Source organism: Hyaena hyaena, unplaced genomic scaffold (assembly GCF_003009895.1).
Source record: "Hyaena hyaena isolate Hyena2069 unplaced genomic scaffold, ASM300989v1 scaffold_28, whole genome shotgun sequence".
In the NCBI taxonomy this organism is placed as follows: domain Eukaryota; kingdom Metazoa; phylum Chordata; class Mammalia; order Carnivora; family Hyaenidae; genus Hyaena; species Hyaena hyaena.
In genome coordinates, this window is record NW_024080660.1 from 391,818 (window position 1) to 415,091 (window position 23,274).

Below are 23,274 nucleotides of genomic sequence, written 5' to 3' on the forward strand. Positions count from 1 at the left end.
TCAGTAGTTACTCCATACAATTAACTTGTCAAAAACTTATTTATATTAATGTGATGTGATTGATATTGATGTAAAGCAGTAGTTCTCAAACTTTTTGACTCAGGACTCTTTGCACTCTGGAAAATGATTGAGGACTCTGAAGACCTTTAGTTTATGTCCAATTTAACTGTCATTATTAAAGTATTTGGAGTTAAAAAGGAGAAATGGGTAAAACCCAAAAGTTCACAAGCATACAATTCATTTGCCACCAAAGTGATGATGTCATTACATCCTGCAGCTTCTGTATAGTCATGAGGGGTAGAGGGTCAAAAGGGCAAATGGCAGCTTAGTATAATTGGGAAAGTAGTTTTAACCTCTTGGATGCTCTGACCACACTTGTAAAATCACCGATTTAAATATTGGTACTTTCGTGGGTATTGACTCTTCCATAGGGATTAAAGCTTGTATGCCAACTGAATGCAGTTCCCAAACTGGAATTTTCAAACTAGCAAATAAGTGGAGTGTCAAGAGAGATAGACAGGGGAAAAGCAACCCTCTCTGACTACCAGTGGTTGTGAAGTTGCTCCCCTTGGGCAGGGGTGGGGAATCTGCAAGGTGGGGGGCAGCCCAGATGTATGTGTATGTAGGTCACTGACAAACAGGCACGTATTTCCCTCATATGTCACTGCTGGCCCTCTCACCAAACATATATCCGCACTCGCACTGGTGACATCCTAGACCTTGACCACTTTGAGATGCCGCCAATAAGTAGCTGGTTATTACTGCACTCATCCTTCAGAGGTCCAGATCCCTCAGAAATAAAATAAATAAAAATAAACACAAACTTAGTATCTTACAGTTTTGTAACTACAGTTTCGCTGAAATATTATTTGTTTTGTAACACTGGATCGAGCTAAGGGTAAAGGACTTGATCTGACTTTTCATGGAAGAACACTGATGTACTCTAATAATAGCTATTATTTCTTGAACTTAAGCCTTGTTTTAAGTTCTATGTGTGCATTAGCTCAATTAAGCCTTAAAAAAGGTACAGGAAGAGGAGGTGTCAATATTAATTAGAATTTGATTGAAGCCGGGATAAAGTAAGGCTCAAGGATTTAAGTTATTTGCCCAGGTTACATTCATCTGTTAGCTACTGGTGGGGCCTGAGGTTGTATTGGTTATTCTGATTCCAAAGCTCTTACTCTTTGCCATCCGAGTGTATTATTCTCATAATCATATTCCTGTGCCTAAAATATGGGTTTGTGAGTGAGACTATGTGCTCCCACATGCACATGTGGCAGGGGAGTGGTATTTATTTGCTGGGATTTTCTAGAGCTTTTTATTTGAAGGATAGTATATGGTATATTCAATCAGCATTGGCCTCACTGCTCAGCTTATTAGATGTATAGAATCCTAGTCCCAGACCTGCTGAATCAGAATCTTCATTTTCACGAGATTCCCAGGTGAATTGTAGGCGTCTTCAAGTTTGAGAAGCCTAGACCTTGAGCACAGTTCTATCTCCCTGAACTCTTAAGAGAGGGTGAAGTGAAGCCATTAGTAGGACATCCTGCTTGGAAAGATATTTAGTACCATTAGTAAAAAAAAAAGAAGAAGAAAGAAAGAAAGAAACATGCTTTTTAAGAAAATATGCTTTGTTGTAAAAGTGTACATTTAGGCTGTCTTGTCCATAACTTCAAACATAATATACTAATTCTGCAAGACCCCCCTACTCTGTACACAAGATGCACTATAATTTTTGATAGTCATCTTTGAGGTCTCCCTACAGTGTGCTTTATTAAAAGCAAGCAAAGACTGAAGGTCCCCATTCAAGTATGTGGTTTGTGGTGAAGTCTAATTTGAACCACTGGGCAAAGGTCATACAGAGGAGCTCGTTAATGCACTCACTCTGGGAGGAGATCAATCTCCATACTTCACCATATTGATCCAAGAGCTCATTGGCGCTTCCCCCCTTGAACTGATTAGCTCATGTGTGAATGGAGATAGATAGCTTTCTGACCCAGAGGATTCTACCAGGGCCGCCACCCATGGCAAAAGGTGGAGGCTTTAACATCCTCAGTTAGGTGTCGTTTCGGTTCCTCGTGTTAGATCCCCCACTTGTTTATCAGTTACTCTGACAAAAGGGTTTTAAGAAAAAGGGGCTGCTTTCCTACGATGAGGAGTGTTGTTTTCCTTCTGTGTTTTTATAAATCATGTGTGATCAGTGTAGGAATTCAGTGTATTTGAATGTAGACAGATGACTTGCTTTTAAAATGTAACATTGGCAAATTCATTTCTTAATTAAAAGACACCTGCCCGGGACTAGGGAGTTGTCCCTCTGTTCCTTCTTGTCAGGCTCGCTGCCATTTCTTTATATGTTATCCTTTAATTGCAGAAACACTGAGGAAGTAGTGACTTGGTGCATCTAGCTCGTAAAACATTTATGTGACCTTTGTGTACTTCCTCTTTGAAGTAATGGGCCATGTGAATTCTAGAAACAAGGTAGAAGTAAGCCAACAAGCAACACTTCCCGTTTGTTTGTTTTTTTTTTTAAGTGTGTAGATTCCAGACTGAGACTGGACAGAAACACACTCCGAGTCCTCCAGCTCTGAGCCATGACTTCCAAGAGAAACTGTGGATATTGGGAAAACCACAGCCCCCACAGCTCCCAACCTCATTATTTTCATTGCACTTGGTTATAAGCCCATTGGGAAGTGTTTCTTTTTCATCCCTGAATCCCTTCCAGGCCCAGCACAGTGCTTATGGACAGCAATGAGCAGTTGGCTTTGCACTCTGTAGACTTGCCCTAGACTTCATTTTCCTCATCTTCAAACCAAATTCAGCCTTAAAAGAGAGAAACTTGAGTCTGAGGCAAGAATACTTAGACCAGTACTTAGGCTGGCAGTTCAGACAAAGTTGAATGGGGCCTCTGCGAACAGGGCTAGGACAGTGCTGCACAGACCTGGCTAACCTTGAGCACCTGCCTAGGTCCTCCATTGCCGGAATATTTTAGGAACGTCCTGTGAGTGACTTATGATTATTATTTGGTGTCATCTAAGTTCTGAATTATAGTCGAGAAGGATTAAAAAAATTTTTTTTTTGGCAGGGGAAAGTCCTAATTGGTCACAAAGAAATAATAGGAAAACAGTGCATGTTGGACCTGGAAACCCTTTGGTTTCTAATTTGTGTGTGATGGCCAACATCATTAAGAGAAGGACTTGTGACAGACTAATTTTAAAAGCTTATGCTCATGTTGCTGCATTTTTATTATTCCAATTATCCGGACTCCACCCATACTGTAATGTTGCTTCTTAATGCTAAATGTAATATGGCACTAATTGTATGACCAGCTGTGTGAAAACAGAACTGTTGTATGATTGATGTGTTGTAATATCCCATCTCTAGGCCTGTGTCTGTCTACACAACCTGGAAACTGTTGGTCTGTTCAATTAAACAATTAATTGACCTCATGAGTTGGCTGAATTACTTTCTTATTTGATATGAATCAGCCAGCCTACTATGACAAAATAGTCAACACACTCACTCTGTAGGCACAACCTGTCCTTGAAATGTCAAGAATGTGGTATCTCTGAAGAGATACAGTTCTTCTTTCTCTAAAGAATACTTTCTATCAAAGAACTTTGTTGTATGTAGAAAATGTAAGTCATTCCATCCTATGAGAATTATAGGATATGTAATATATATATTATAAATATTATGTCCATTTGCTATGTGATCCATACTTAGACTAAAACACAAGCATAATTAATTACTTAAATTTGGCACTAACTTCTGTTGTGTGAAGCCCAGAGGTAATGGGGATGAATACAGTTTTTATTCTCTCTTCTTTTTTGAGGATGCTTATGTCTCCACCCTCACTTACCTCCATTACAGAAGCCGTCCTTCAATCCAAAAGGTTTTTCTTCCATTTTATAATGAGAATAATGAGGAATATAGAATTCAATACCTTGCACTTCCCTTCTCATTCATCCTTATAGGAACTTCTAACCTGTGCGTCAGGATAGCGTGCTAACCATAAATTCTCTCAATTCTCAATTTGCTACCTCTCATCATTATAATCAGATAGAAACACCAGAGTTGTGGAGTTTACTAAGAGTGAATAAAGGAAACACTACCTAGAAATATAGAAGACATAAAGAGATTGGCCTGAGATTGACATACAGAGTCCTGGCCTCATGGGGACAGATTCAACAGGGCAATTCCTCAGTCTTAGGGAGTATATAGGAGGGGTGTGTTGGGTGGGTGGGGAGGGATAGTACAGCATCATAGCCCACATGTTTTTCTCCCTGAATATAGAATGGAAACAATATAAAAGTAGCAGTAACGGGAAATAATACTATAAGGCACACCCACTTCACGCACAGGTCCAATAGAGTTAGATGTGATATTACTAAAAACCTAGGTCATGTGATTCTGATTCCAGAATCGTTTCATTTGCAGCTGGGGTAGAATGTTTAGCCCTTTTACATGGCCAGAACTGAATAACTAAAAAATTGATGAACATGAATGCTGTACAATATTGGTGAATTATGTTTCTGTGATAATAAATGTCACTTGTTTTTAGGTCTGGGCCCTTCAGTGAGGCTCAGGAGTCCTATAGTCCACTACCTCAAACTGCAGACAGTTGTAGGAAAGGGCACAGGCAACCAGCAGTTAGGTGATGATTTAGTTCACCTTTTGGTCTTCTGGAACTGGAGCTCGCCCAGAAAGGGGGCTACACATCCTTTTCAGTGATGGTTCACAAGAGCACTAAGAAGTTAGGTGCCCCACTGTGCAGAGGTCTGGGGCCAAAAAGTTGGAGGGCAGGTGGTCCTAACTGCTGCCCCAGCGGACATCGCTGGTGGAAGGTGATTCCCATAGCCTACTGGCAGAACTCCACACTTGCTCTGTTGTGACCAAAGAGACACATCCTGACCAAGTTATATGTGGGCTACATATAACTTTTTCTGAGGAAAAAGGCCTCAGAATCAAATGAAGTTAATATTTTGCCTAAATACCTTAAGGGAAAAAATCTAGTCAATCATATAATTGACTAATCTGTGGATTTTCAAAAATAACGGAGAGAGTATAATCTTGTTTCTCTAGGGCCTTTTTCCGTCTTGATTCTAGTTGACCCAGAAGAACCTCATTCTTACCTAAGTTGGGGCACAAAATAGACCCCCTTGGGATTAAGTAAATGCCCAGTCCTAGTTCATCTTCCATCCAAGTCACCTGCATAGTCTTTCCCCCAAATAGGAAAGATAATCTATCTAGGGTATATTTTATTTTATTTTATTTTTACTTTATTTTATTATTTGTTTTCATATATCTAGATTTTACATCCAGATAATTCCAAGGTTCTATCATTTGGTATCTATCTTGTTATAGTCCCAAAAGCCTTTATTTTTCAACTCACAAACTTCTTTACATTTGAAATAAAGAAGTTAAATTACCATTAGTTTCTTTCCCTACAAGAAAGAAATTGAGACAGTATTATTAAAAAAACTAAACTTCTGGAGACACCTGGGTGGCTCAGTGTGTCTGACTCTTGATTTCAGTCCAGGTTATGATCTTACAGTTGTGAGATTGAGCCCTGTGTTAGGCTCCTTGCTAAGTATGGAGCCTGCTTGGTATTCTCTCCCTCCCTCTATCTCTGCCCCTCCATAGCTCATGCTTGTGGGTGCTCTCTAAATAAACAAACTTACTAAAAAATAAAAAAGTAAATTTCCAAGGGTGCCTGGGTGGCTCAGTTGGTTAGGCATCCGACTTTGGCTCAGGTCATGGTCTCACGGTTCATGGGTTGGAGCCCCGTGTCTAGCTCTGACCTGACAGCTAGCTCAGAGCCTGGAGCCTGTTTCATGTTCTGTATCTCCCCCTCTGTCTGACTCCCCTGCTCATGCTGCCTCTCTCTCTCAGAAATAAATAAAACATTAAAAAAAATATTTAATAAAAAAATAAACATCCAGAGGAAAAAGATAAGATTACCCTTTATTCTTATATGAAAGAAAGCATAGTGACAGGGCACTGGGTTAGGATTCAGAATACTTGGATTCCCATTCCATTTCTGACACCTGAGTAACCTTATATAAATCACATCCCACCTAGCCCAAGTTTCCTCTTTTATAAAATGAAGGCATTAAACTAAAAGTCGTTACTAGGTCCTTTCAGCATTGATCAAGCAAATATTAACAAAGCACCTACTGTGCACCCAGGACCAGGGTTGGTTCATAATATAACCATATGGGGATGCCCTCAATTCAGACAGTGTGAAGGGATGCCATTCATAGTGTACCAGAAGGGAAATTAGATAGAAACTATTAGTGTTGTTAACACACCCAGTTTGGAGCACTGGAATGTATATTTTTGAATATACACTATTGAAAGATTTTTCACAAAGCAGAAATTGGTGATTTACCTAGAAATAACTATCTTGTACTTGGGGGCTGACCCTTTGACTCCTGGAGCTCTTTCCTCAAATGCTACCACTTTCTGTGAATCCATTTCTGAGTATCTCTAAAAGCATGGATTGACCATATACTTAGCTTTGTGACCTAAAAGGAGAATGTAAATTGTGTGAAGAGAGTAGGTTGTCCATATGTCGCTGGGGAGCTGGGTAGAGGAATTCTCCCAGGAGACTTTGTACCCAGTGAATTCCCATCACTCGATGGTCCTTAGGGACCTCTCCTTTGCCTCTGCCCTGATTTCAGTTGTATTTTTGGTGAGTGATATTTAGGCCACTTGGGTTCTTTCCTCCTTTCTTTGGCCGACTGCCTGATTAAAACAGCCAGCCCAAAAGGACCCAAGGACGTTTTAGTTTCTGAAAACTAGTTTCTGGTTTTGAAATGCAGTCTACAAAGGAAGAAGTTACATTAACACCTTAAGGGAGTCAAAGAGCATGCTCACTAGAATACCCTCAGCTTCTCCCTTTCTTCTCTATGCTGGTGTCCCAAGGACTTCAACAGTGCACCCATATCACAAGGTGTAGGGTGCCCAAAACGTTCCTTAATCCATGCCTCAATCACTGATGTCCAGATACTGGGCCTGCTGCATACCTGGAATTCTGTGGCTGGTGGTATTGTTGCCTTTAAGGCAGTGTCTAGAAAATGAAGAATACAGATATTCTGAAAATAAGCATCATATTCACAAATGCTTTCTGGACATTCCAACCAAGCTAAAAGAAAATATATTCATCCTTAAAAGGCTTTGTCTTCATTGCTTGAATAATATCTGCCTGGTTGGACATGTGAAGGACATTGCTTTAATTATACAGAGGAGATTTCTAAATTAGAGAACAGGAAACAGGTAGTGGTCATAAATGAAACAATACCGAGCAAGAGAAAGCACTGGAAAATATTTCACATTAATCTGTCTTAAAATATTTTTCTTTTTTCTTGTTCATCAACCTTTTCCATCACCTGAAATTTTTTCCTTTGTACTTCATTTTGCATCTCAGGTGCTTGGCATCCTTTTATCTATTTAGAGTTAAGTTTCACTAGCATTATGAAGGTGCCTCTATGTGCCAGTCACTGAGCCAGGCACATTTACATTTATGCCATTTAAGGATAAGCTGTGAGCACAGCTGAGGTTTAAAGAGTTTGAATTCTTTGTCCAAAGTTACATGGCAAGAGGGCCGAGATAGGAACCCATGTTTCTGGCTGCAAAGCCCATATGTTTCCTTTACAGTGTTTAATGGTCCTGAACTATGCTATTAATGAAGGGGCATCAAATACATGCATTCTCTCCATTTCTGGATTGTCTCAGTTTATCTTTGGAAAACAGACCATCAGAAATTTGTGCTCCAGGACCACATCACCCTGTGCCCTCTTAACATTGCCATTGTCTTTAAAAGGAGCACTAGCTGTAAAGCTCAGTACTGTGTGCACTTGAGGATGTTGTTTGAGCCTAGCTTACTGCATTATCTAGAGTCCTCCTTGGAAAACCCACAGAGAAATTTCTCTCAGGAGTCCAGTACTAAGATAGGCTGTTTTGCAAGTCACCGATTTTATCTCCTGCATAGTACAAATCATGTTAGTAATGGTGCTCTGGCTACAAGGAACCAAACCGTGGCCCATTTCCACTAACTGAAATAACCCTTATGAAGCTGATTTTAGGGACTGATCCTAGCCTTGGCTTTGACTTGTCATCCTACCGTTATTTTCCTTTTATCTCCACTTGCTCATCTATTCCATTATTCATCTTTTATTATGTGTACACATAAACTGCTTTAAGTGTTGTAAGGATATGACATTTTATATATACATATAATAACTCAGTTATAATAAATGTAATAAGTTGAGTTATACATATAACTTAGACATAAACATAGTATTATATATTCATTTTCAAATTATTGGTTCCACCAAGGTTAGCACTTATATGCTGCCTTATACACTAATTACTTGGCATAGATATGTCTTGTCTGTTCAATTCATTTATAAGTTCCTTGAGGATAGGTATTATATTCATTCAAGTCCCAATAACACCCAGCTGTATGTTGTTTGATTTATTGTTGATTGGGATATGTTCATAATCTGACAACGTAAGTGACTCCTAGGTTAACCATGCCCTCATACAGACCAGCGTTTTTAATACCAGTAGCAGAAATCTGGGGCTGGGCTAGCCATGAAGTTCATTGCTATTCTAATTCCTATCTTCTTTACTTTGCAAAGGTCCACAAACGCACGGAAGAATCACGCCATCATGCTAAATGAGTTGTCATGTCAAAGCGACTCTCAGGGAAAGTATCGACATAGCTAACTTTCTTCGAGTGGCAGAAACTCTCTTTCCCCCATCTCTTTACATATGTGCATGCTTTGGCTTCAAAGCAGCAGAATGCAATTGATTTCATAAGCCATGAGGAAGAATGGTCTCATTACCATTTTGTGTCCACCTTAATCAGATCACATAAATTATATGTGGATGCATAGGTAGACTTCGACAGGAAAGACTACCAGCACTGCTGTGTGCAAATTTCTACTTTACCCCCCAAATATGATGAGCTTACTGTTAGCTTATAAGTAATTGATACTGCAACAGGAAGTTTTTTGAAATGTTCATAATAGGAGGGGGAAAAGCTGGGGACAATGTGCCCTTTGGTTTGACAAAATATGAGACTGTAGCTCTTATACTACAGAAATTGGCTGAATTCCATTATGCTGTTTGTGATGATACACAATTCAAATGATATTTAACATGTATATACACAACCTCAAAACCTCAGAAATGTCTCCCACTTATGTAGTTATCTCACATTTATTTAAATGGCAAAATAAATCCAGACATTGATTATTTGGCGTTAGCACATCCTTGTATAAAATAATCCCATTTGTGAGACACCTGGGTGGCTCAGTTGATTAATCATCTGACTTTTGATTTTGGCTCCAGTCATGATCTCACAGTTTGTGAGTTCGAGCCCCAGACTGGGCTCCATGTTGACAGTGTGGAGCCTGCTTGGGATTCTCTCCTCTTTTCCTTCTTTCTCTGTTCATCTCATGTGCTCTCTAAACAAACTTTAAAACATTCTGTATTTTACATCCCTGGGAAATAAGATATACCAGGCATATGAATGTTCTGGATAAATGAAACTTACCTTTGGATGCATTAGATTTTGAAAAAATTTTAATAATTTTTAATGGAAGACCTTTACCACAAATCACACCACTCCCTGCTATTGGACCCTGGGTGGCTGGGTGTTCTCTTCGGGGTTCCTTGGTCTGGGGCCTTTGCTACCTCTGCTGAGTAACTCCAGATTGAGTGTTCAAGACTAGAGGCTGGCCTGTTTTATTTCCTATCTTCTCCCTGTGCTGACAGCTATCTTATTCATTTCCCAACCACACTCCACTCTTTGACTTGACACCTAATTATGTGGAGGTGAGGCAGGAGTGAGGTGGCCCCGCTTCCCTGGAGATTAAAGATACCAGCTGCACGACAGCCACTTACTTCTCTTTACCCCCTCAGCTTCTGGCCACTCGAGGACTCCCTGAGCTGAAAGATCAGCAGGCACACTGGTCAGTAACTGTTCCCAGTATACACTGGTCAGGGAAGTCTGGTTTGGTAGACATCACAGACGGGAAATCTAGGGACTTTGGAAGAGGTTCACGTCCAGATGTTTGTGTCTATATGTTTTTCCCTTTTTGAAAGAAATAATGCTGGTGCCTATGGATGTGATGAATGACAACAAACAGACAAGCCTGTAGACTTATAGACATCCTGGGTTTTGTGGGCTGTTGAGCCTCCGTGGAAGGTCAGATGAGTATAAATTGGAAGGGGTTGGTGGAATGGAAACCAGGGGCAGATATACAGTGAAACCCCTCTACCTCTAGCTTCCATCACCTGAGAAGTTACATCAACGGGGGAGGGGGTGGGGGATCCTTTGTTATTCCACTCGACAAACATAGAAAGGGGGCCAGGATACTTCAGTTCACTGGCCAAGCACTGACTGGTCCATCTTTGTGTTATGAACCAGGAGCAAGCCAATTAGAAAGTACAGTGGAGCCTCATCAGTAATCTCAGAGCAGAGAAGAACTTCTGGTCATAAATCTATCGGGCATTGTAGCAATTGACAGTGGAGTTTTACTGGCTGTTATTTCTCTTGTACAGTATTGTTTTTAGTGCTTGTTTAATCATTGTTAATGTGAAATCATTTTTTTCTTGGACTTTGTAGCAGTTTATTACAGAGGCAGATAATCAGCAGTGTTCTTTATAAAAACAGTAAAAGATTAAAGCAAGCTGTGTGTCTGCCTTGCCTAGAGCAGGTTCCCATTGAGATCTGTAAAGTTGATTTTGATTTGTTTTGTTTTTTGAATTTTCTGTCCCTGCTTTTGAATATGCCTTAATAAATGTCACCATTGTCACAAAAGAAAGTATAAAAAAATGGGGGTTCATTTCAAGGGTTTTTTTTTTTCTTTTTGCCAGGAAGAAAAATAAATGAAATAATAGCTGAATTTATTTGTCATGATTATAAAGAATCTTCCCATTGTTTTTAAATACTTTGTTCCAAGAAATATTCTAACAAGAGTTACTGAGAAAAAAAAAAGTCCATTAAGTGATTCTACAACGTTAAGTCCTGTATTTAAGTGTCCTCTTCTCGGAAGCTTCCCTGACCCCCTGGGACATAAAGCAGGATAAAGAGTTCCTCAGCTTCTTCTGCACATGGGATTATAATAGAGGATTTACACTTCTGTCTCATTTCCCTGGACTGGGAGTCTCTTTTTTTTTTTTAATTAAAAAAAATTGTTTTAATGTTTTTATTTATTTGTGAGAGAGAGACAGCATGAGCAGGGGAGGGTCAGGGAGAGAGGGAGACACAGAATCTGAAGCAGGCTTCAGGCTCTGAGCTAGCTGTCAGCACAGAGCCCGACGCGGGGCTTGAACCCACAAACTGTGAGATCATGACCTGAGCCGAGGTCAGACGCTTAATCTACTGAGCCACCCAGGCACACCCAGGGAGTCTCCTGAAGGCACGGATTATATTCTAGTCACTCAACTCTGTTTCACCACCAAGTTTCTAACACAGGCCCAGGGCACTGGACTGAACAATCAGAAATAAGAAACAGGTCCACATCCACTTTTCAGTTACCATCCATGTTAGTAGAATGTGCTCCTAAAAATACCTTTCCTAAAATTTAACCACAGTGATTCACGATGTCTGTTTTCAAACCCCGCTGCAAGAGGGAACGCGGAATCCGTTTTGTTGCCAGACAATTAAAAGTTAAAGGGGAGGGGGCAACAGAAAGGTTTTGATAAATTAAATGAGGACTTGAGAAAGTTCTACACATTTTTCTTTCTCTAATTGTTTGCCTGAATTCACTGTTCTTAGGAGAAAGCATGAGTTTCTAATGATTAACAGTCTGGGTTGTGGGAGGTGTGCTTCATTAACAATATGTTGCTTGTGTTCTTTTACACACTCATCTGTAATGTCAATATGAATAGTTTCTGTGATGAGTAACTAGGTTTCTGAGAGAAGTCTTTCCTTTTATTACAGCTGATAACACAGGATTATATGAGGCTGGTATGGCTAACTAGTGAGAGGTTTTGATATATAATGGAAATTATATTATTATATTATTGGTTCCCCTTCGGGGCTCTCCAGATGCCACCCTAAATGCTTATTGACAGCATTACTACATAGAGAGTTTACTCAAAAGTAGTGGGTTATTTTTCTCCTCTTCCCCCTCCCACCCCGTGTCACCTATAACTCCGTTTTCTAAAGAAAAAATATCTTCAAAATTGCCAGGTTTTCTTATCTAGAGATAAAGAGCAAGTCAGTCATCAAATTTACCCTGCCTTTTATTCATAGACCTGCATAAAAACTATGCCACCCAGAGCACTATGAAGCTGCATACTCACCAATTTCAAGATAACATGAAATATTGCATAATCAATTATGGAAAATAGTGAAATGGAATGTTGGCATGGAAAACCCCCTCAGAGAGTGTTAAAACAAGGAATCAATTGCTCAGGAAGAGTGTTAAAATTACAGTCAGTCAAGAAGTCTTTACGAAGGGGCAGCCAAGGGCCCAGACCTGCCAGCACACGTGGGAAGGGTCGGATATAAGTTTTGTTCATTGCCTGAGAAAGATTATCATTTATTCCACAAACACTTGAAGGAGTTGCTTGCTTGTCTTGTGGGCTAGGTACCAGAGATAGACAGATGAATAGCAGAAACTTACAGAAGGGAAAGTAATTCAGTCGTTGTTTTCTCTTTTAACAAGCATTTACAAAACACACATATATGCATATATATGTTTTTTTGTTTTGTTTTTGTTATGTTTTGTTTTTTTGCCAGGTGCTGTGGTAGGCAATTGTGACTTTAGGTGCCGCCCCGGTCCTGAAGGAGGGCGGACACACAGACACAGAAACACGCAGTTACAGTACATTGTGAAAACAGGGACATTACAATAGAGGTCCTGTCTTAGACACAGAGGAAGAAATGATGACCTGGGCAGTACAAAATATAAAACCAAAGATGAAGTGCTAATTATGGGAAATGGACATGTTCACCTATTCTTGCAATTTCTCAAGAAACATAGGAACCAGGAGATATGCAGATTTTAAAAGCCTACCGGTTTCCTTACTGCCTCTGGACATAGGCAGCCGTGGGCAGAATGGGGATGAAGAAATACCCAGCCCGTCAGTAAGAAATTTACAGGGGAATGGGTGCCTGGGTGACTCAGTCGGTGAAGCGACCGACTTTGGCTTCAGACATGATCTCATGGTTTGTGAGTCTGAGCCCCACCTCGGGCTCTCCACTGTTAGCACAGAGCCTGGAGCCTGCTTCAGATTCTGTGTCTCCCTCTCTCTCTGACCCTCCCCCGTGCACTCACTCTCTCTGTCTCTCCCTCTCAAAGTAAATAAATGAATAAATGAATGAATAAATAAATAAATAAAATAGAATAAAAGTAAATAAATATTTAAAAAATTAAACTTAACAGAGGATATACAAAAGCAGAACCTTCATATCTTCCTTGGCAATTGTCTGGTGCTCTTCTCTTCTCTCCTCTCTCTCTCTTCCTCTCTGTGTCCATTTCTCTCTCTCTCTCTAACACACACACACACACACAAAGGAATAATGTCTGAAAATGATACCCCACATTCTTCTTCTGAACATGAGACAAACATATCTTTTTAAAAAAAAATTTTTATAATGTTTTATTTATTTCTGAGAGAGAGACAGCATGAGCAGGGGAGGGTCAGAGAGAGAGGGAGACACAGAATCTGAAACAGACTCCAGGCTCTGAGCTAGCTATCAACACAGAGCGTGATGTGTGGCTCGAACCCACGAACTGTGAGATCATGACCTGAGCCGAAGTTGGATGCTTAACTGACAGAGCCACCCAGGTGCCCCGACAAAAATATATCTTTGTTTGGAAGTGTATCTTCAACGTCCCCAAAGAAGGCTAGAAGTCAGGCTCTGTTTTACAATTGGAACATGGTTTGATGCTGGGAAACTGTTATGGTAATATTTCTGTCATGGTCTATATGAAAAGAAGGGACCGTCAAATGCAAATGAAGAGGACGAACCCCTTTATGAGATGGCTTCCAAAACTATTTTTTTCTTTTAATTTTCTTTTAATTTTCACTCACCTTTTCTCCTTTTCTGTGTAGCCCACAGATAATCTGGCTCTTTCATTTTTCCAAAATGGGCATAATAAATACACTTTGAGGAGTCTGTATTCCCCCACCCACTCTGGAATTATTTGCAACATTAACATGCATAATTATTGTTTCTGGGGGAGGCAATCTCAGAGTGGAGTATTTTTGGTTTCCCTGAAAAGTGTGCTAAGTAAATAACTAAAGCTTCAGATCATACATGCACACAACAAAAACAAAGAAACATATAGGGAAGCCAAATTGCTCTGACAGGCCGATTAATTTGAAATAAGATGCTGATCTTGTTTCAGCTGGAATGAGAATATAACACCCAGCGGAGCAAAGTAAGATTTGTTTTGAAATCACCCCAAGCATATGAGAGAGACGGTTCTGAGACTCTGTCCTGGATGCTTCGACATGTATGTTGCCGGGCATCTGGCCCCAGCTCCCTGTGACAACAATTTGTGGAGAATGTGTACATGGATCTAATCAACTGCTGCCCAAAGCCTGGCCTGCCACACCACACACTCCTCTGGGGATTTTCTTGGAGAGAAGAATGTTACCTCCTGCCCCTAAACCACTAATAATACCTGAGAAGCACCCTCATGAGTGTCATTGTCACGGCTAGAGGTTACGTTTGTCTTGTTCATCATTATATCCTGGGTCTGGCGCTCATATAATCATCGCCTAAAAATATCTACTTACTTATTGAATGAAATGCTTTTGTCAGAACAGACTAATGGGTTCATAGTATTTCTATTTTTTTAAGTTTATTTATTTATTTTGAGAGAGAGAGTGAGCAGAAGAAGAGGGAGAGAGAGGGAGAAAGAGGAAGAGAGAGAGAGAGAATCCCAGGTAGGCTCCTTACTGTCAGCACAGAGCCCGATGCTGGGCTCAAACTCATGAACCATGGGATCATGACCTGAGCCAAAATCGAGCATTGGACGCTTAGCCAACTGAGCCACCTAGGAGTCCTTGGTTCAAAGTATTTATGATGGAGGTGTTTTGAGAGCATTTTCCTGATCATAGAGCCTGATTGTAGTTTCAATTTCTATTACTACTCTTCTCCTTCTCCGCAGAATCAATGTGGTCTACCAGGCAGGAGTCCTCTGTTTGTTATTTCTTCATTCGTGTATTCACATTTTATGAAGGGAATTTCCCACCCACTGTCTTAGTTTATCCTTACAAAAACTATCTCATATATTTCCAAGTGACGAAATAAGTCTTCCAGAATTAAGTGACTTGACCAAGTTCTTATAGCTGGAAAGTGGAGAACTATGCTTTGAATCCTTCTTTGTACTGTGAGTTCAGTGCTCTCTTGACCATATTCACAATGTCCTAGAGTCATGGGTATAAAGTTGGTCACAAGCTCATATCACTACTAATGAATATCTGAACAGAAACTTCCTAAGAATCAACAAGCTATCCAGTGTTCCATTGAAAGGCCATTCAAAAATGAATTTGTTAATGGGGCACTTGGGTGGCTCAGTTGGTTAAGCATCCAAATTTGGCTCAGGTCATGATCTTGAAGTTTATGAGTTTGAGCTCCACTTGGGCTCTATGCTGACAGCTCAGAGCCTGGAGCCTGCTTTGGAATCTGACTCCCTCACTCTCTACCTCTCCCCCACTCACACTGTGTGTCTCAAAAAATAAATAAGTGTTAAAAAATTTTAAAAAATGAATTTGTTCAAAGTATATCAAATTAATTTCATTTACAAAATTCTAGCCCCGGAGCACCTAGTAAGTTCAGTCTGAGTTTTGATTTCAGCCCAGGTCATGATCCCTACTGAGCATAGATGCTGCTTAGGATTCCCTCTCTCTCTCCTCTGCCCCTTTCCCTTGATCACACTCTCTCTAAAATAAAATTAAAAAAAAAATTTTTTTAATTAAGAAAAAAAAAGTCTCTAGCACCTCCTGATGTATTTGGAGACAACCTAGAGCTTGAGAGAAAGAAAATTTTTTAGGCATACCACTTAGCCTCTCTGAGACCTATTTTCTCATTTGTAAATTGAATCAAATGATATCAGCTTGGTTAACTTCAAAGGCATGTTCTGACAGTCAAATCTAAACCAATACACACAAACGCTAAAAACTAGCAAACAACATATCAATGCCAGATGCTATTTTTATAAATGCACAGTGTGTGTCTAGATGCAGCCACCCCATTTGTTAAAACTAGGGTCTTTGGCTGGTATATAATACAGAATGAAGAGCAAACTATTACAAGTAGCCATAGCAATGGGTCAATATGCTCATCACATTAAGACCGTGTGTATGTGAACTGTACATGAAATAGGTATGGGTTTGTGATTGAAGAATCCAGTTCCCTGGAGGACAAGATGAAATAAGAATGAAAATGCCCACTGGGGCACAGCACATTTCATCTTCATCCTCATGGTGTCCTCTGAGGGAGGTAATGTTCTTGGTTCATTTTTCAGTTCTGGAAACTGAAGTTTAGTGAGTTTGTGGGGAAATCATCCAAACCACAAAGCAACTGTAAAGCAAATGCAGATTGGTATCAAGACTATGGCTGGTGATTATTAGGTTCAAAGTGTAGCGCAGTTTGGACTTCCCAGTCAACACCGAGGACAATGTGTGGCAGTGCGCCTCTATCTCCAGAAGTCGTTTGTGCCAGCATGCTAATTGTCTCTTCTATAAATCTTCTCAGTTTGTCAGCTTGCTAATATCTATATACTATTTCAGCTTTGGGCCCATGTATTAAACTCTAGATACATAAGCACAGGTTATTTGGGGTCATTCTAATGGGGACTGAGGACAGGGTGAGGCACCTGTACCTCCCATAAGCAAACTCTAATAGCTCTGTTAACGTTGGACAGACCGTTCTAATGGAGGACCTTTTCCTAGCAGTTCATTGATTATAAATACTACTCTTAAGTATTATACGTGGGCTATAAAGTATTTGTCCAAATGAAAATAATGATTTTTCAGGAGCAGTGATGTAAATCCCGAGAAACCATTGGCAGAGATTTCTTGCTTTTAGTGAGTTCTCTTACGTAGAAAATTATGCAAAAACAAAAAATGTGGTCAATAACAGTGTCATTTTTTTTTTCTATTTCTTCTGTAGGTTGATGACCAAATGAAGCTGCTTCAGAATTGCTGGAGTGAGCTCCTAATTCTCGACCACATTTACCGACAAGTGGTACATGGAAAAGAAGGATCAATCTTCCTGGTTACTGGGCAACAAGTGAGTATAGAGAACCAAAAAATAGAAAAAAAAAAAAAAAAGTCTTTTTATTAAGCCTGTTCAGAATGGCAGGGATTTAACTAGGTCAGAAGCACTCTGGTGCTTTGAAAGGGAGAGATTGGCTGTACATAATTTAGAGAAGCTGACTTGGTGCCCTGTGTTCCTACACTGATGATTATGGTTAAAGTTGTAAAAGCAAACATAATCACAGACATTCTGCTGCTTTCAGTCCGCTGGGATTGAAAGTTGTGCTTTGAAGGGTCAAAACAATCACTAAATCAGAATTAATGGTTGGTACCCAGCATTATTTTCTTCGAGTTTCTGCATTTATCTACCATACTTGTTTGTCAGCTGTTAAAAAAAAGCTTCTACTTGTGGAATCTCTGCTGTTTGGAGTCATGGTGCTGGAGGAGACTGTTCAAATACCCTGTATAAACTAAATGTTTGGAATAAAGGCAAGCTAGTGAAAAGGGACAGGTGTTCTAGTTTTCAAGAGCCAGCCATCATTCAAAAAGAAGACAGAAAAAAATTACTGGTAGGCCCTACACCCTTCTGAATAGGTGTTTGTCAGTCAACAAATATTTATTGAATATCTGACGGTGTGTCAGTCACTATTCTAAGGTTTTGGCATGCACTAGTGAACAACACAGAAAAAGACCACTACCCTCGTGAAACTGAACATTGTAGCAGGAAGAAGCTGATAATAAAGAATATCCTACAACAAACCTATATATAAGAAACATATCATGTGTTAGAGGTCCAGGTGCTATTAAACAAAGGAGGAAAAGGAAAAAGAAAAAGGAAGTTCTGTGCAAAGGAGAATCAGCACACATCCATGGGCGTATGTTGCACTGTGACCCTAGGATTGCAGTGTTAAATAGGAGTGGTTGATTTGATCTTATTGAGAAGGTGATATTTTAGCAAAGACTTGGAGGAGGAGAGAAAGTTGTTGGTTTCATGGATACCTGGGGAACAGAAAGTATTCAATGGACCTAAGTCCAACTTTACAGGATTTTGGCATGTCCCATTTCTTAGCCTTCCTTCAATAACCGAGGTGTTATTAAAATAAATGCATGGAACGTAGTGATTCCCTAAGTCCATTGGGTCATTCCTATTCAAGCATCACTGCGGTGTTCAGCAATGCCTCAGTACTTCTGTACTCAGGCACCGTGATCTTTTACATCCAGCCATAAACGTTTATGTGCTGTGAAACCACAGCAGTGCATATTTGAAAATGAAAGGCTGTCTCCACACCATTTGCTGTATTATTAATAAATCACATTTTCCCAATCAAATTAAAGGCAAGCACTATTTCAGAGTTTTTGCAAATTGGATCAATTCAACCATCTTCATCACTGTCTGGTCCCTGCTTTCTGTACATCTCATGAGAAAAGCTTTCCAGATGAGAAAATAACGTCTCATGGGCTTGACGTCTTGCACTTCGAAATTTCTGTTTAACATTTTCATCCAGTGACCCAAGTCTTTGGAGGAAACACACCCATTTCTAGAGTTTAATCTCTGGGTATGACTCCCAGCCCCCTCTCCCTGCTGAACTCCCCCATCCCTGCCCAAGTAGGAACTGCATTAGAAGAAGACTCAGCCCACAAATTAATTTGATTTCATTTCCTTCTGAGTTTCAGAAATCAAATGGGTTTGTGCCGTTCTTTCTCAAAGCACTTCCATTCTTGCTCTTTAGAAATACTCCTTATTTCACATTTCATTTTGCCTTAAGTGCTGCCCCTGGGTAAAGGTAATTACCATTTAAAAAGTAGAGAAAGCGCATTTCTTCTCTCTGATTTTCAAAACCAAGAACACTCAGGAATAGATGGTATTTATAGTCTTTAGTATCAATTATTGCTACTTCATGTTTTGCCATCACAGCAGAATAGAAAACTCCCTGGTAGAGAACTAGTTCTTCCCTCACACCTTTCCTGCCACCCAAATTCTTCTAACTCCCTCCTCTGCCCTTTTAAAGTGAGTAACATTTGTGTCAAACCCCTCGTCTCCCCCTTTCTATCCAATCCAATGTATAGCCTAGTAATGATTCATTATAAGCAGATATTCTTATTTATGATAATTGTGGAACAAATTTTTTATTTTCTGTTGTGGAACAGGGCAGACAAAACGCTTTGAACATATCTCTGGGCTTCTTGCAATTTCTTACTCTTCTTTTTAAAGACCTAATTGGCTTTATTAAGCGATCCATGAATCCAGCAACATTCCATCTCCCAGAATTTCTTAAATAAAAGCAAAAGAAGTGCTACAAAGGAAGACCTTCCCAGAGCATGTGACCTTTCTAACAGAATGAGAAAACTATTTTAATGTGGGGTCATAGACCTATTTTTTCATCTCCACAGCACCTATTGGTGCTGAATATGTGAGGCGCATGATGAATATTAGCTGATGGTACTAAATTAGAACCATCCAATCTGTAACCTAAGTGCTTACTTAAAACGAGTTAACTTGGACTCAGCACCCAGAGTATTAATCCCCACCACGTTCCCACATCTCACCTACACTGCCTTACAACTTCCTGTTTTCTCTTGTGGGACTGAGACACCAGCCCTGGTCCTATGTTAGTAAGTTGCGATCTTACTGTAGTAGGCATGTACTGCTCCCCATCCTGAGGTGCAGGAAGATACTGAAAACGTTAAGTATAATTTCCTTAGAATGATAAATACTTCCCCACAAGTGTGGGGAAACCTAGATTTTTGTTGTTGTTGTTGCTAAAGCAACAATGACACGAATACAGGATTTGGAGTATGCCAATTTTAGGAAGATCGGTAAAGCAGTGATGAAAGGAAAGAAAAGACTATAGGAATTGCAAGAGTAGAGCAATATGCGGGGTGGGTGGAATGATGTTTAAAAGGAAAAGGCATGGAGGTGGCTGAAGAAAGCAAAAAGAAAGAGAATTTCCTCTTGGTTTATAGTCTAACAACTGAACTATGGGTAGAGTATAGCTTCGTTACCAGTGCAGACTGCTTGTTCTTGGGTATTAAAATGGGGTGTGTGTGTGTGTGTGTGTGTGTGTGTGTGTGTGTTGCACACATGTGGTCTAGTTTAGAGTTAAACTGACTTGTGTTCAGGTCCCCACTCCAAAATGTGCCAGCTATGTAATCTTGAGCAACTCCCCTTTCTTTCCAAGGTTGAGTGTCTTCACTTACCCAGTGGATATAGTGGAATCCGCCTCAGGGAACTGCAGTAGGAATTACAAGAACTAGTTCTGTAAAGTGCAGACGTGAAAATTAGAAACTGTCAAAACTAAGCTGACATGAAGCTGACATTTATGAAGTCAACAACCCTATGAGGAAAGTACTATGATTATCATTGTTATTATCATCCCCATTTTGCAGATGAGGAACCGAGGCAAAAAGAGGTGACGTAGTTGATTCAAGGCTAAAACACAACTAATAAAGAGTGGTAGAATATTCAGATCAAGGCAGCCTGGCACCAGAGTTTGTGTTGTTAACCAACATACCAGACTGCTTTTCTGTGTAACTCCTAGATGCTACAGAGCTCGCTGTCACCGTAGGCTCTCAATTTGGTCTTCGTGTATAATGTCAGTGCCTGACCCCTTCTATGGAACTTCCAAGCGAAACATTCATTTCATTTTCATCGAGTCTGAATACACAAATATTTTTATTTTATTTATCATTTTTTGGGCGTTGTCTTGTAAATACATTGTAAAAACAAACTCAAATTTTCCCAGGAATATTTTAACATGTTTATTACTTACTGTTATGATGTTACTTCAGCATGAGGAAAAGGCTAGACAAAGAGAAAAAGGGTCATTCCCAATGCCACCACCCTAAATCAACTGTCTTTGTTGCGTTTTCTTCCAATTTTTGGAGAAAAGCGTTTTAAATGTGGGTTTTTCTTGCTTTTCTAAACCAAATAATTCATCTGCCACAGAAATCCATTGACCTACTACCACAATTTGTGCAGAATGTGAACTTTGAAACAATGATAGAAGCCCGTTTCCATGATACATTGTATCGAGTTATGATGTTGATATTGTGAGAAAATTCAACAGCATTGCTTCAGTAAAGCAAAGTACCCCTATGAGCAGCTTAATACTCACCTATAGGAGAGGGAACAGCTTTACTCATTTAGTTTAAAAATATTTCTGCAGGCCTATCAAAGACATGATGGGGGGAAATTAGACACAGTCCTGCACTCAGTGTTGTTAAGAGGTGGAATTTATCATCTAATGTCTGTGGTGGCCGACCCTCCCAGAGTGCTTTGTACTGTGTACTTTCACAGGAAAGCTGTGTGACTTGGGTTCAGATAAAATAGAAGGAAGGTTCAGAGGAAGAGGTGCAAAGGGAATCACATGGGCATTTGAAGCTGTCCGGATTCCACTTCTAGAAGAAGTATCTTATTTCCATAGTAAAGATGTTTGACCAAACTCCTTTGCAGGTTGAGGCAGACACCAGTGCTTAAATCCTATGGGGGTTAGAGGAGCAGTGACAAGGAATTTCTGGATAAAACTAAACTCTACCACCTTTTTCAGCCTCAACCGGAAGAAATATGGTACTCCCAAATCACTGACTAGTAATTTCCAGGTTTGTGGTGCCTGGGTGGCTCAGTTGGTTAAACGTCTGACTCTTGGTTTTGGCTCAGGTCATGATCTCATGGTTTGTGACTTTGAGCTGGCAGCACAGAGCCTGCTTGGGATTCTCTCTCTCTCCCTCTCTCTACCCCCCTCCTGCCTCCCCCGCTTCTCTCCCTCTCTCTATCCCTCTCCTGCCTCCCCCCTTCTCTCCCCCTCTCAAAAATAAATAAATTAACATTTATGTAAAACAACAACAAAAAGAAATTTCCAGGTTTATTTATAGAATTTTCTCAACTTCCCCGTGATGATTTCTTCTGGAACAAATGAAAATGTTTATGCTGAGCATTTTAAGATTAATACATAGTAATATTAAATATGCCTCAATCTATAATATCAGGGCCATCGTCCCGACACAAAGGAGACCCAGGCAGAAATTTTTTGTCACCTTGAGCCTGCATGTGGTGTCCATGCAATGCTTGATAACAACTCTGCTAAACCAGCTAAGGAATGTGGGGCCCTGAGTGCTCTTTGATCCCGTATTCTGGCATTTTCCTACTGAACTCAGCTCATGGTAAATAATAGGGTGCATTTATTGCAACAGAAGAGGAAGATGAAGATTAGAATTAGTTTTCAGAAATAGTTATAGGGACTGTCTCTTGGAGCTTGAAGAGAGAGAAGAAAAGTTAGATAAAACTGAGCAACTTTTCTCCTAAGTCCAGCGACTAGTGTACTGCCTAGCACATTATGTTTGCTACATAAATGTCTGCAAAATTGAGTCCCTTCGTGGTTCATTGAGAACTAGAGGAATTGAAATAATCCCACTGCAAAGAGCAGTCCAGGGTACCACTACCTAGTATTAAAATGAGGATTCGGTGATTCACACCAAATTTCTTACTTAAACCTAAGGTAGCCATTATGCTTTTATTATATCTTTTAATCAGCCATCTATGTAAGTGTATGTTAAAAATCTTGTTAAGCTAAAAGGAAATAATGATTATCAGTAATATTATTAATAATATTATCAGCAATATCAGTATTATCAAATCAATTCTATATTTTTAACATCTTAGAATTATGACAAAAATTCATTTCTATTGAGTATTTAAAAAATACATGCCTGGATGGCTCAGTTGATTGCATCTCTGACTCCTGATTTTGGTTCAGTTCATGATCCCAGGGTTGGGAGATTGAGCCTTGCTTCTGGGCTCTACACTGAGCCTGGAGCCTAAGATTCTCTCTCTCTCTTCCTCTCCCAATCTTTCTTCTTCCCTTCTCCCTCTACCCATCTTCCTGCTCGCATTCTCTTTTTTTGAAATAAAAAAAAAATACATGCACATAAGACATATCTGTGTGTACATAATACTTTGTGTGTGTGTGTGTGTGTGTGTGTGTGTGTGTGTGTGTATTAACAATAGTACTTTAAAGTGGGATCACTTTCCGTATTTGC

The 23,274-nt window shown here is 39.8% G+C and overlaps 1 protein-coding gene across 2 annotated transcripts in view; it reads left to right on the forward strand.

Moving 5' to 3' along the window:
- NR5A2 (nuclear receptor subfamily 5 group A member 2) overlaps nucleotides 1–23,274 on the forward strand; it is a 132,674-nt gene that overhangs the window by 55,736 nt on the left and 53,664 nt on the right. For both annotated transcript variants that reach the window (XM_039227584.1, XM_039227585.1), the window contains one exon: nucleotides 17,153–17,272. In XM_039227584.1, the coding sequence (XP_039083515.1) occupies nucleotides 17,153–17,272 (120 nt within the window). The remainder of the gene's footprint in view (nucleotides 1–17,152; nucleotides 17,273–23,274) is intronic.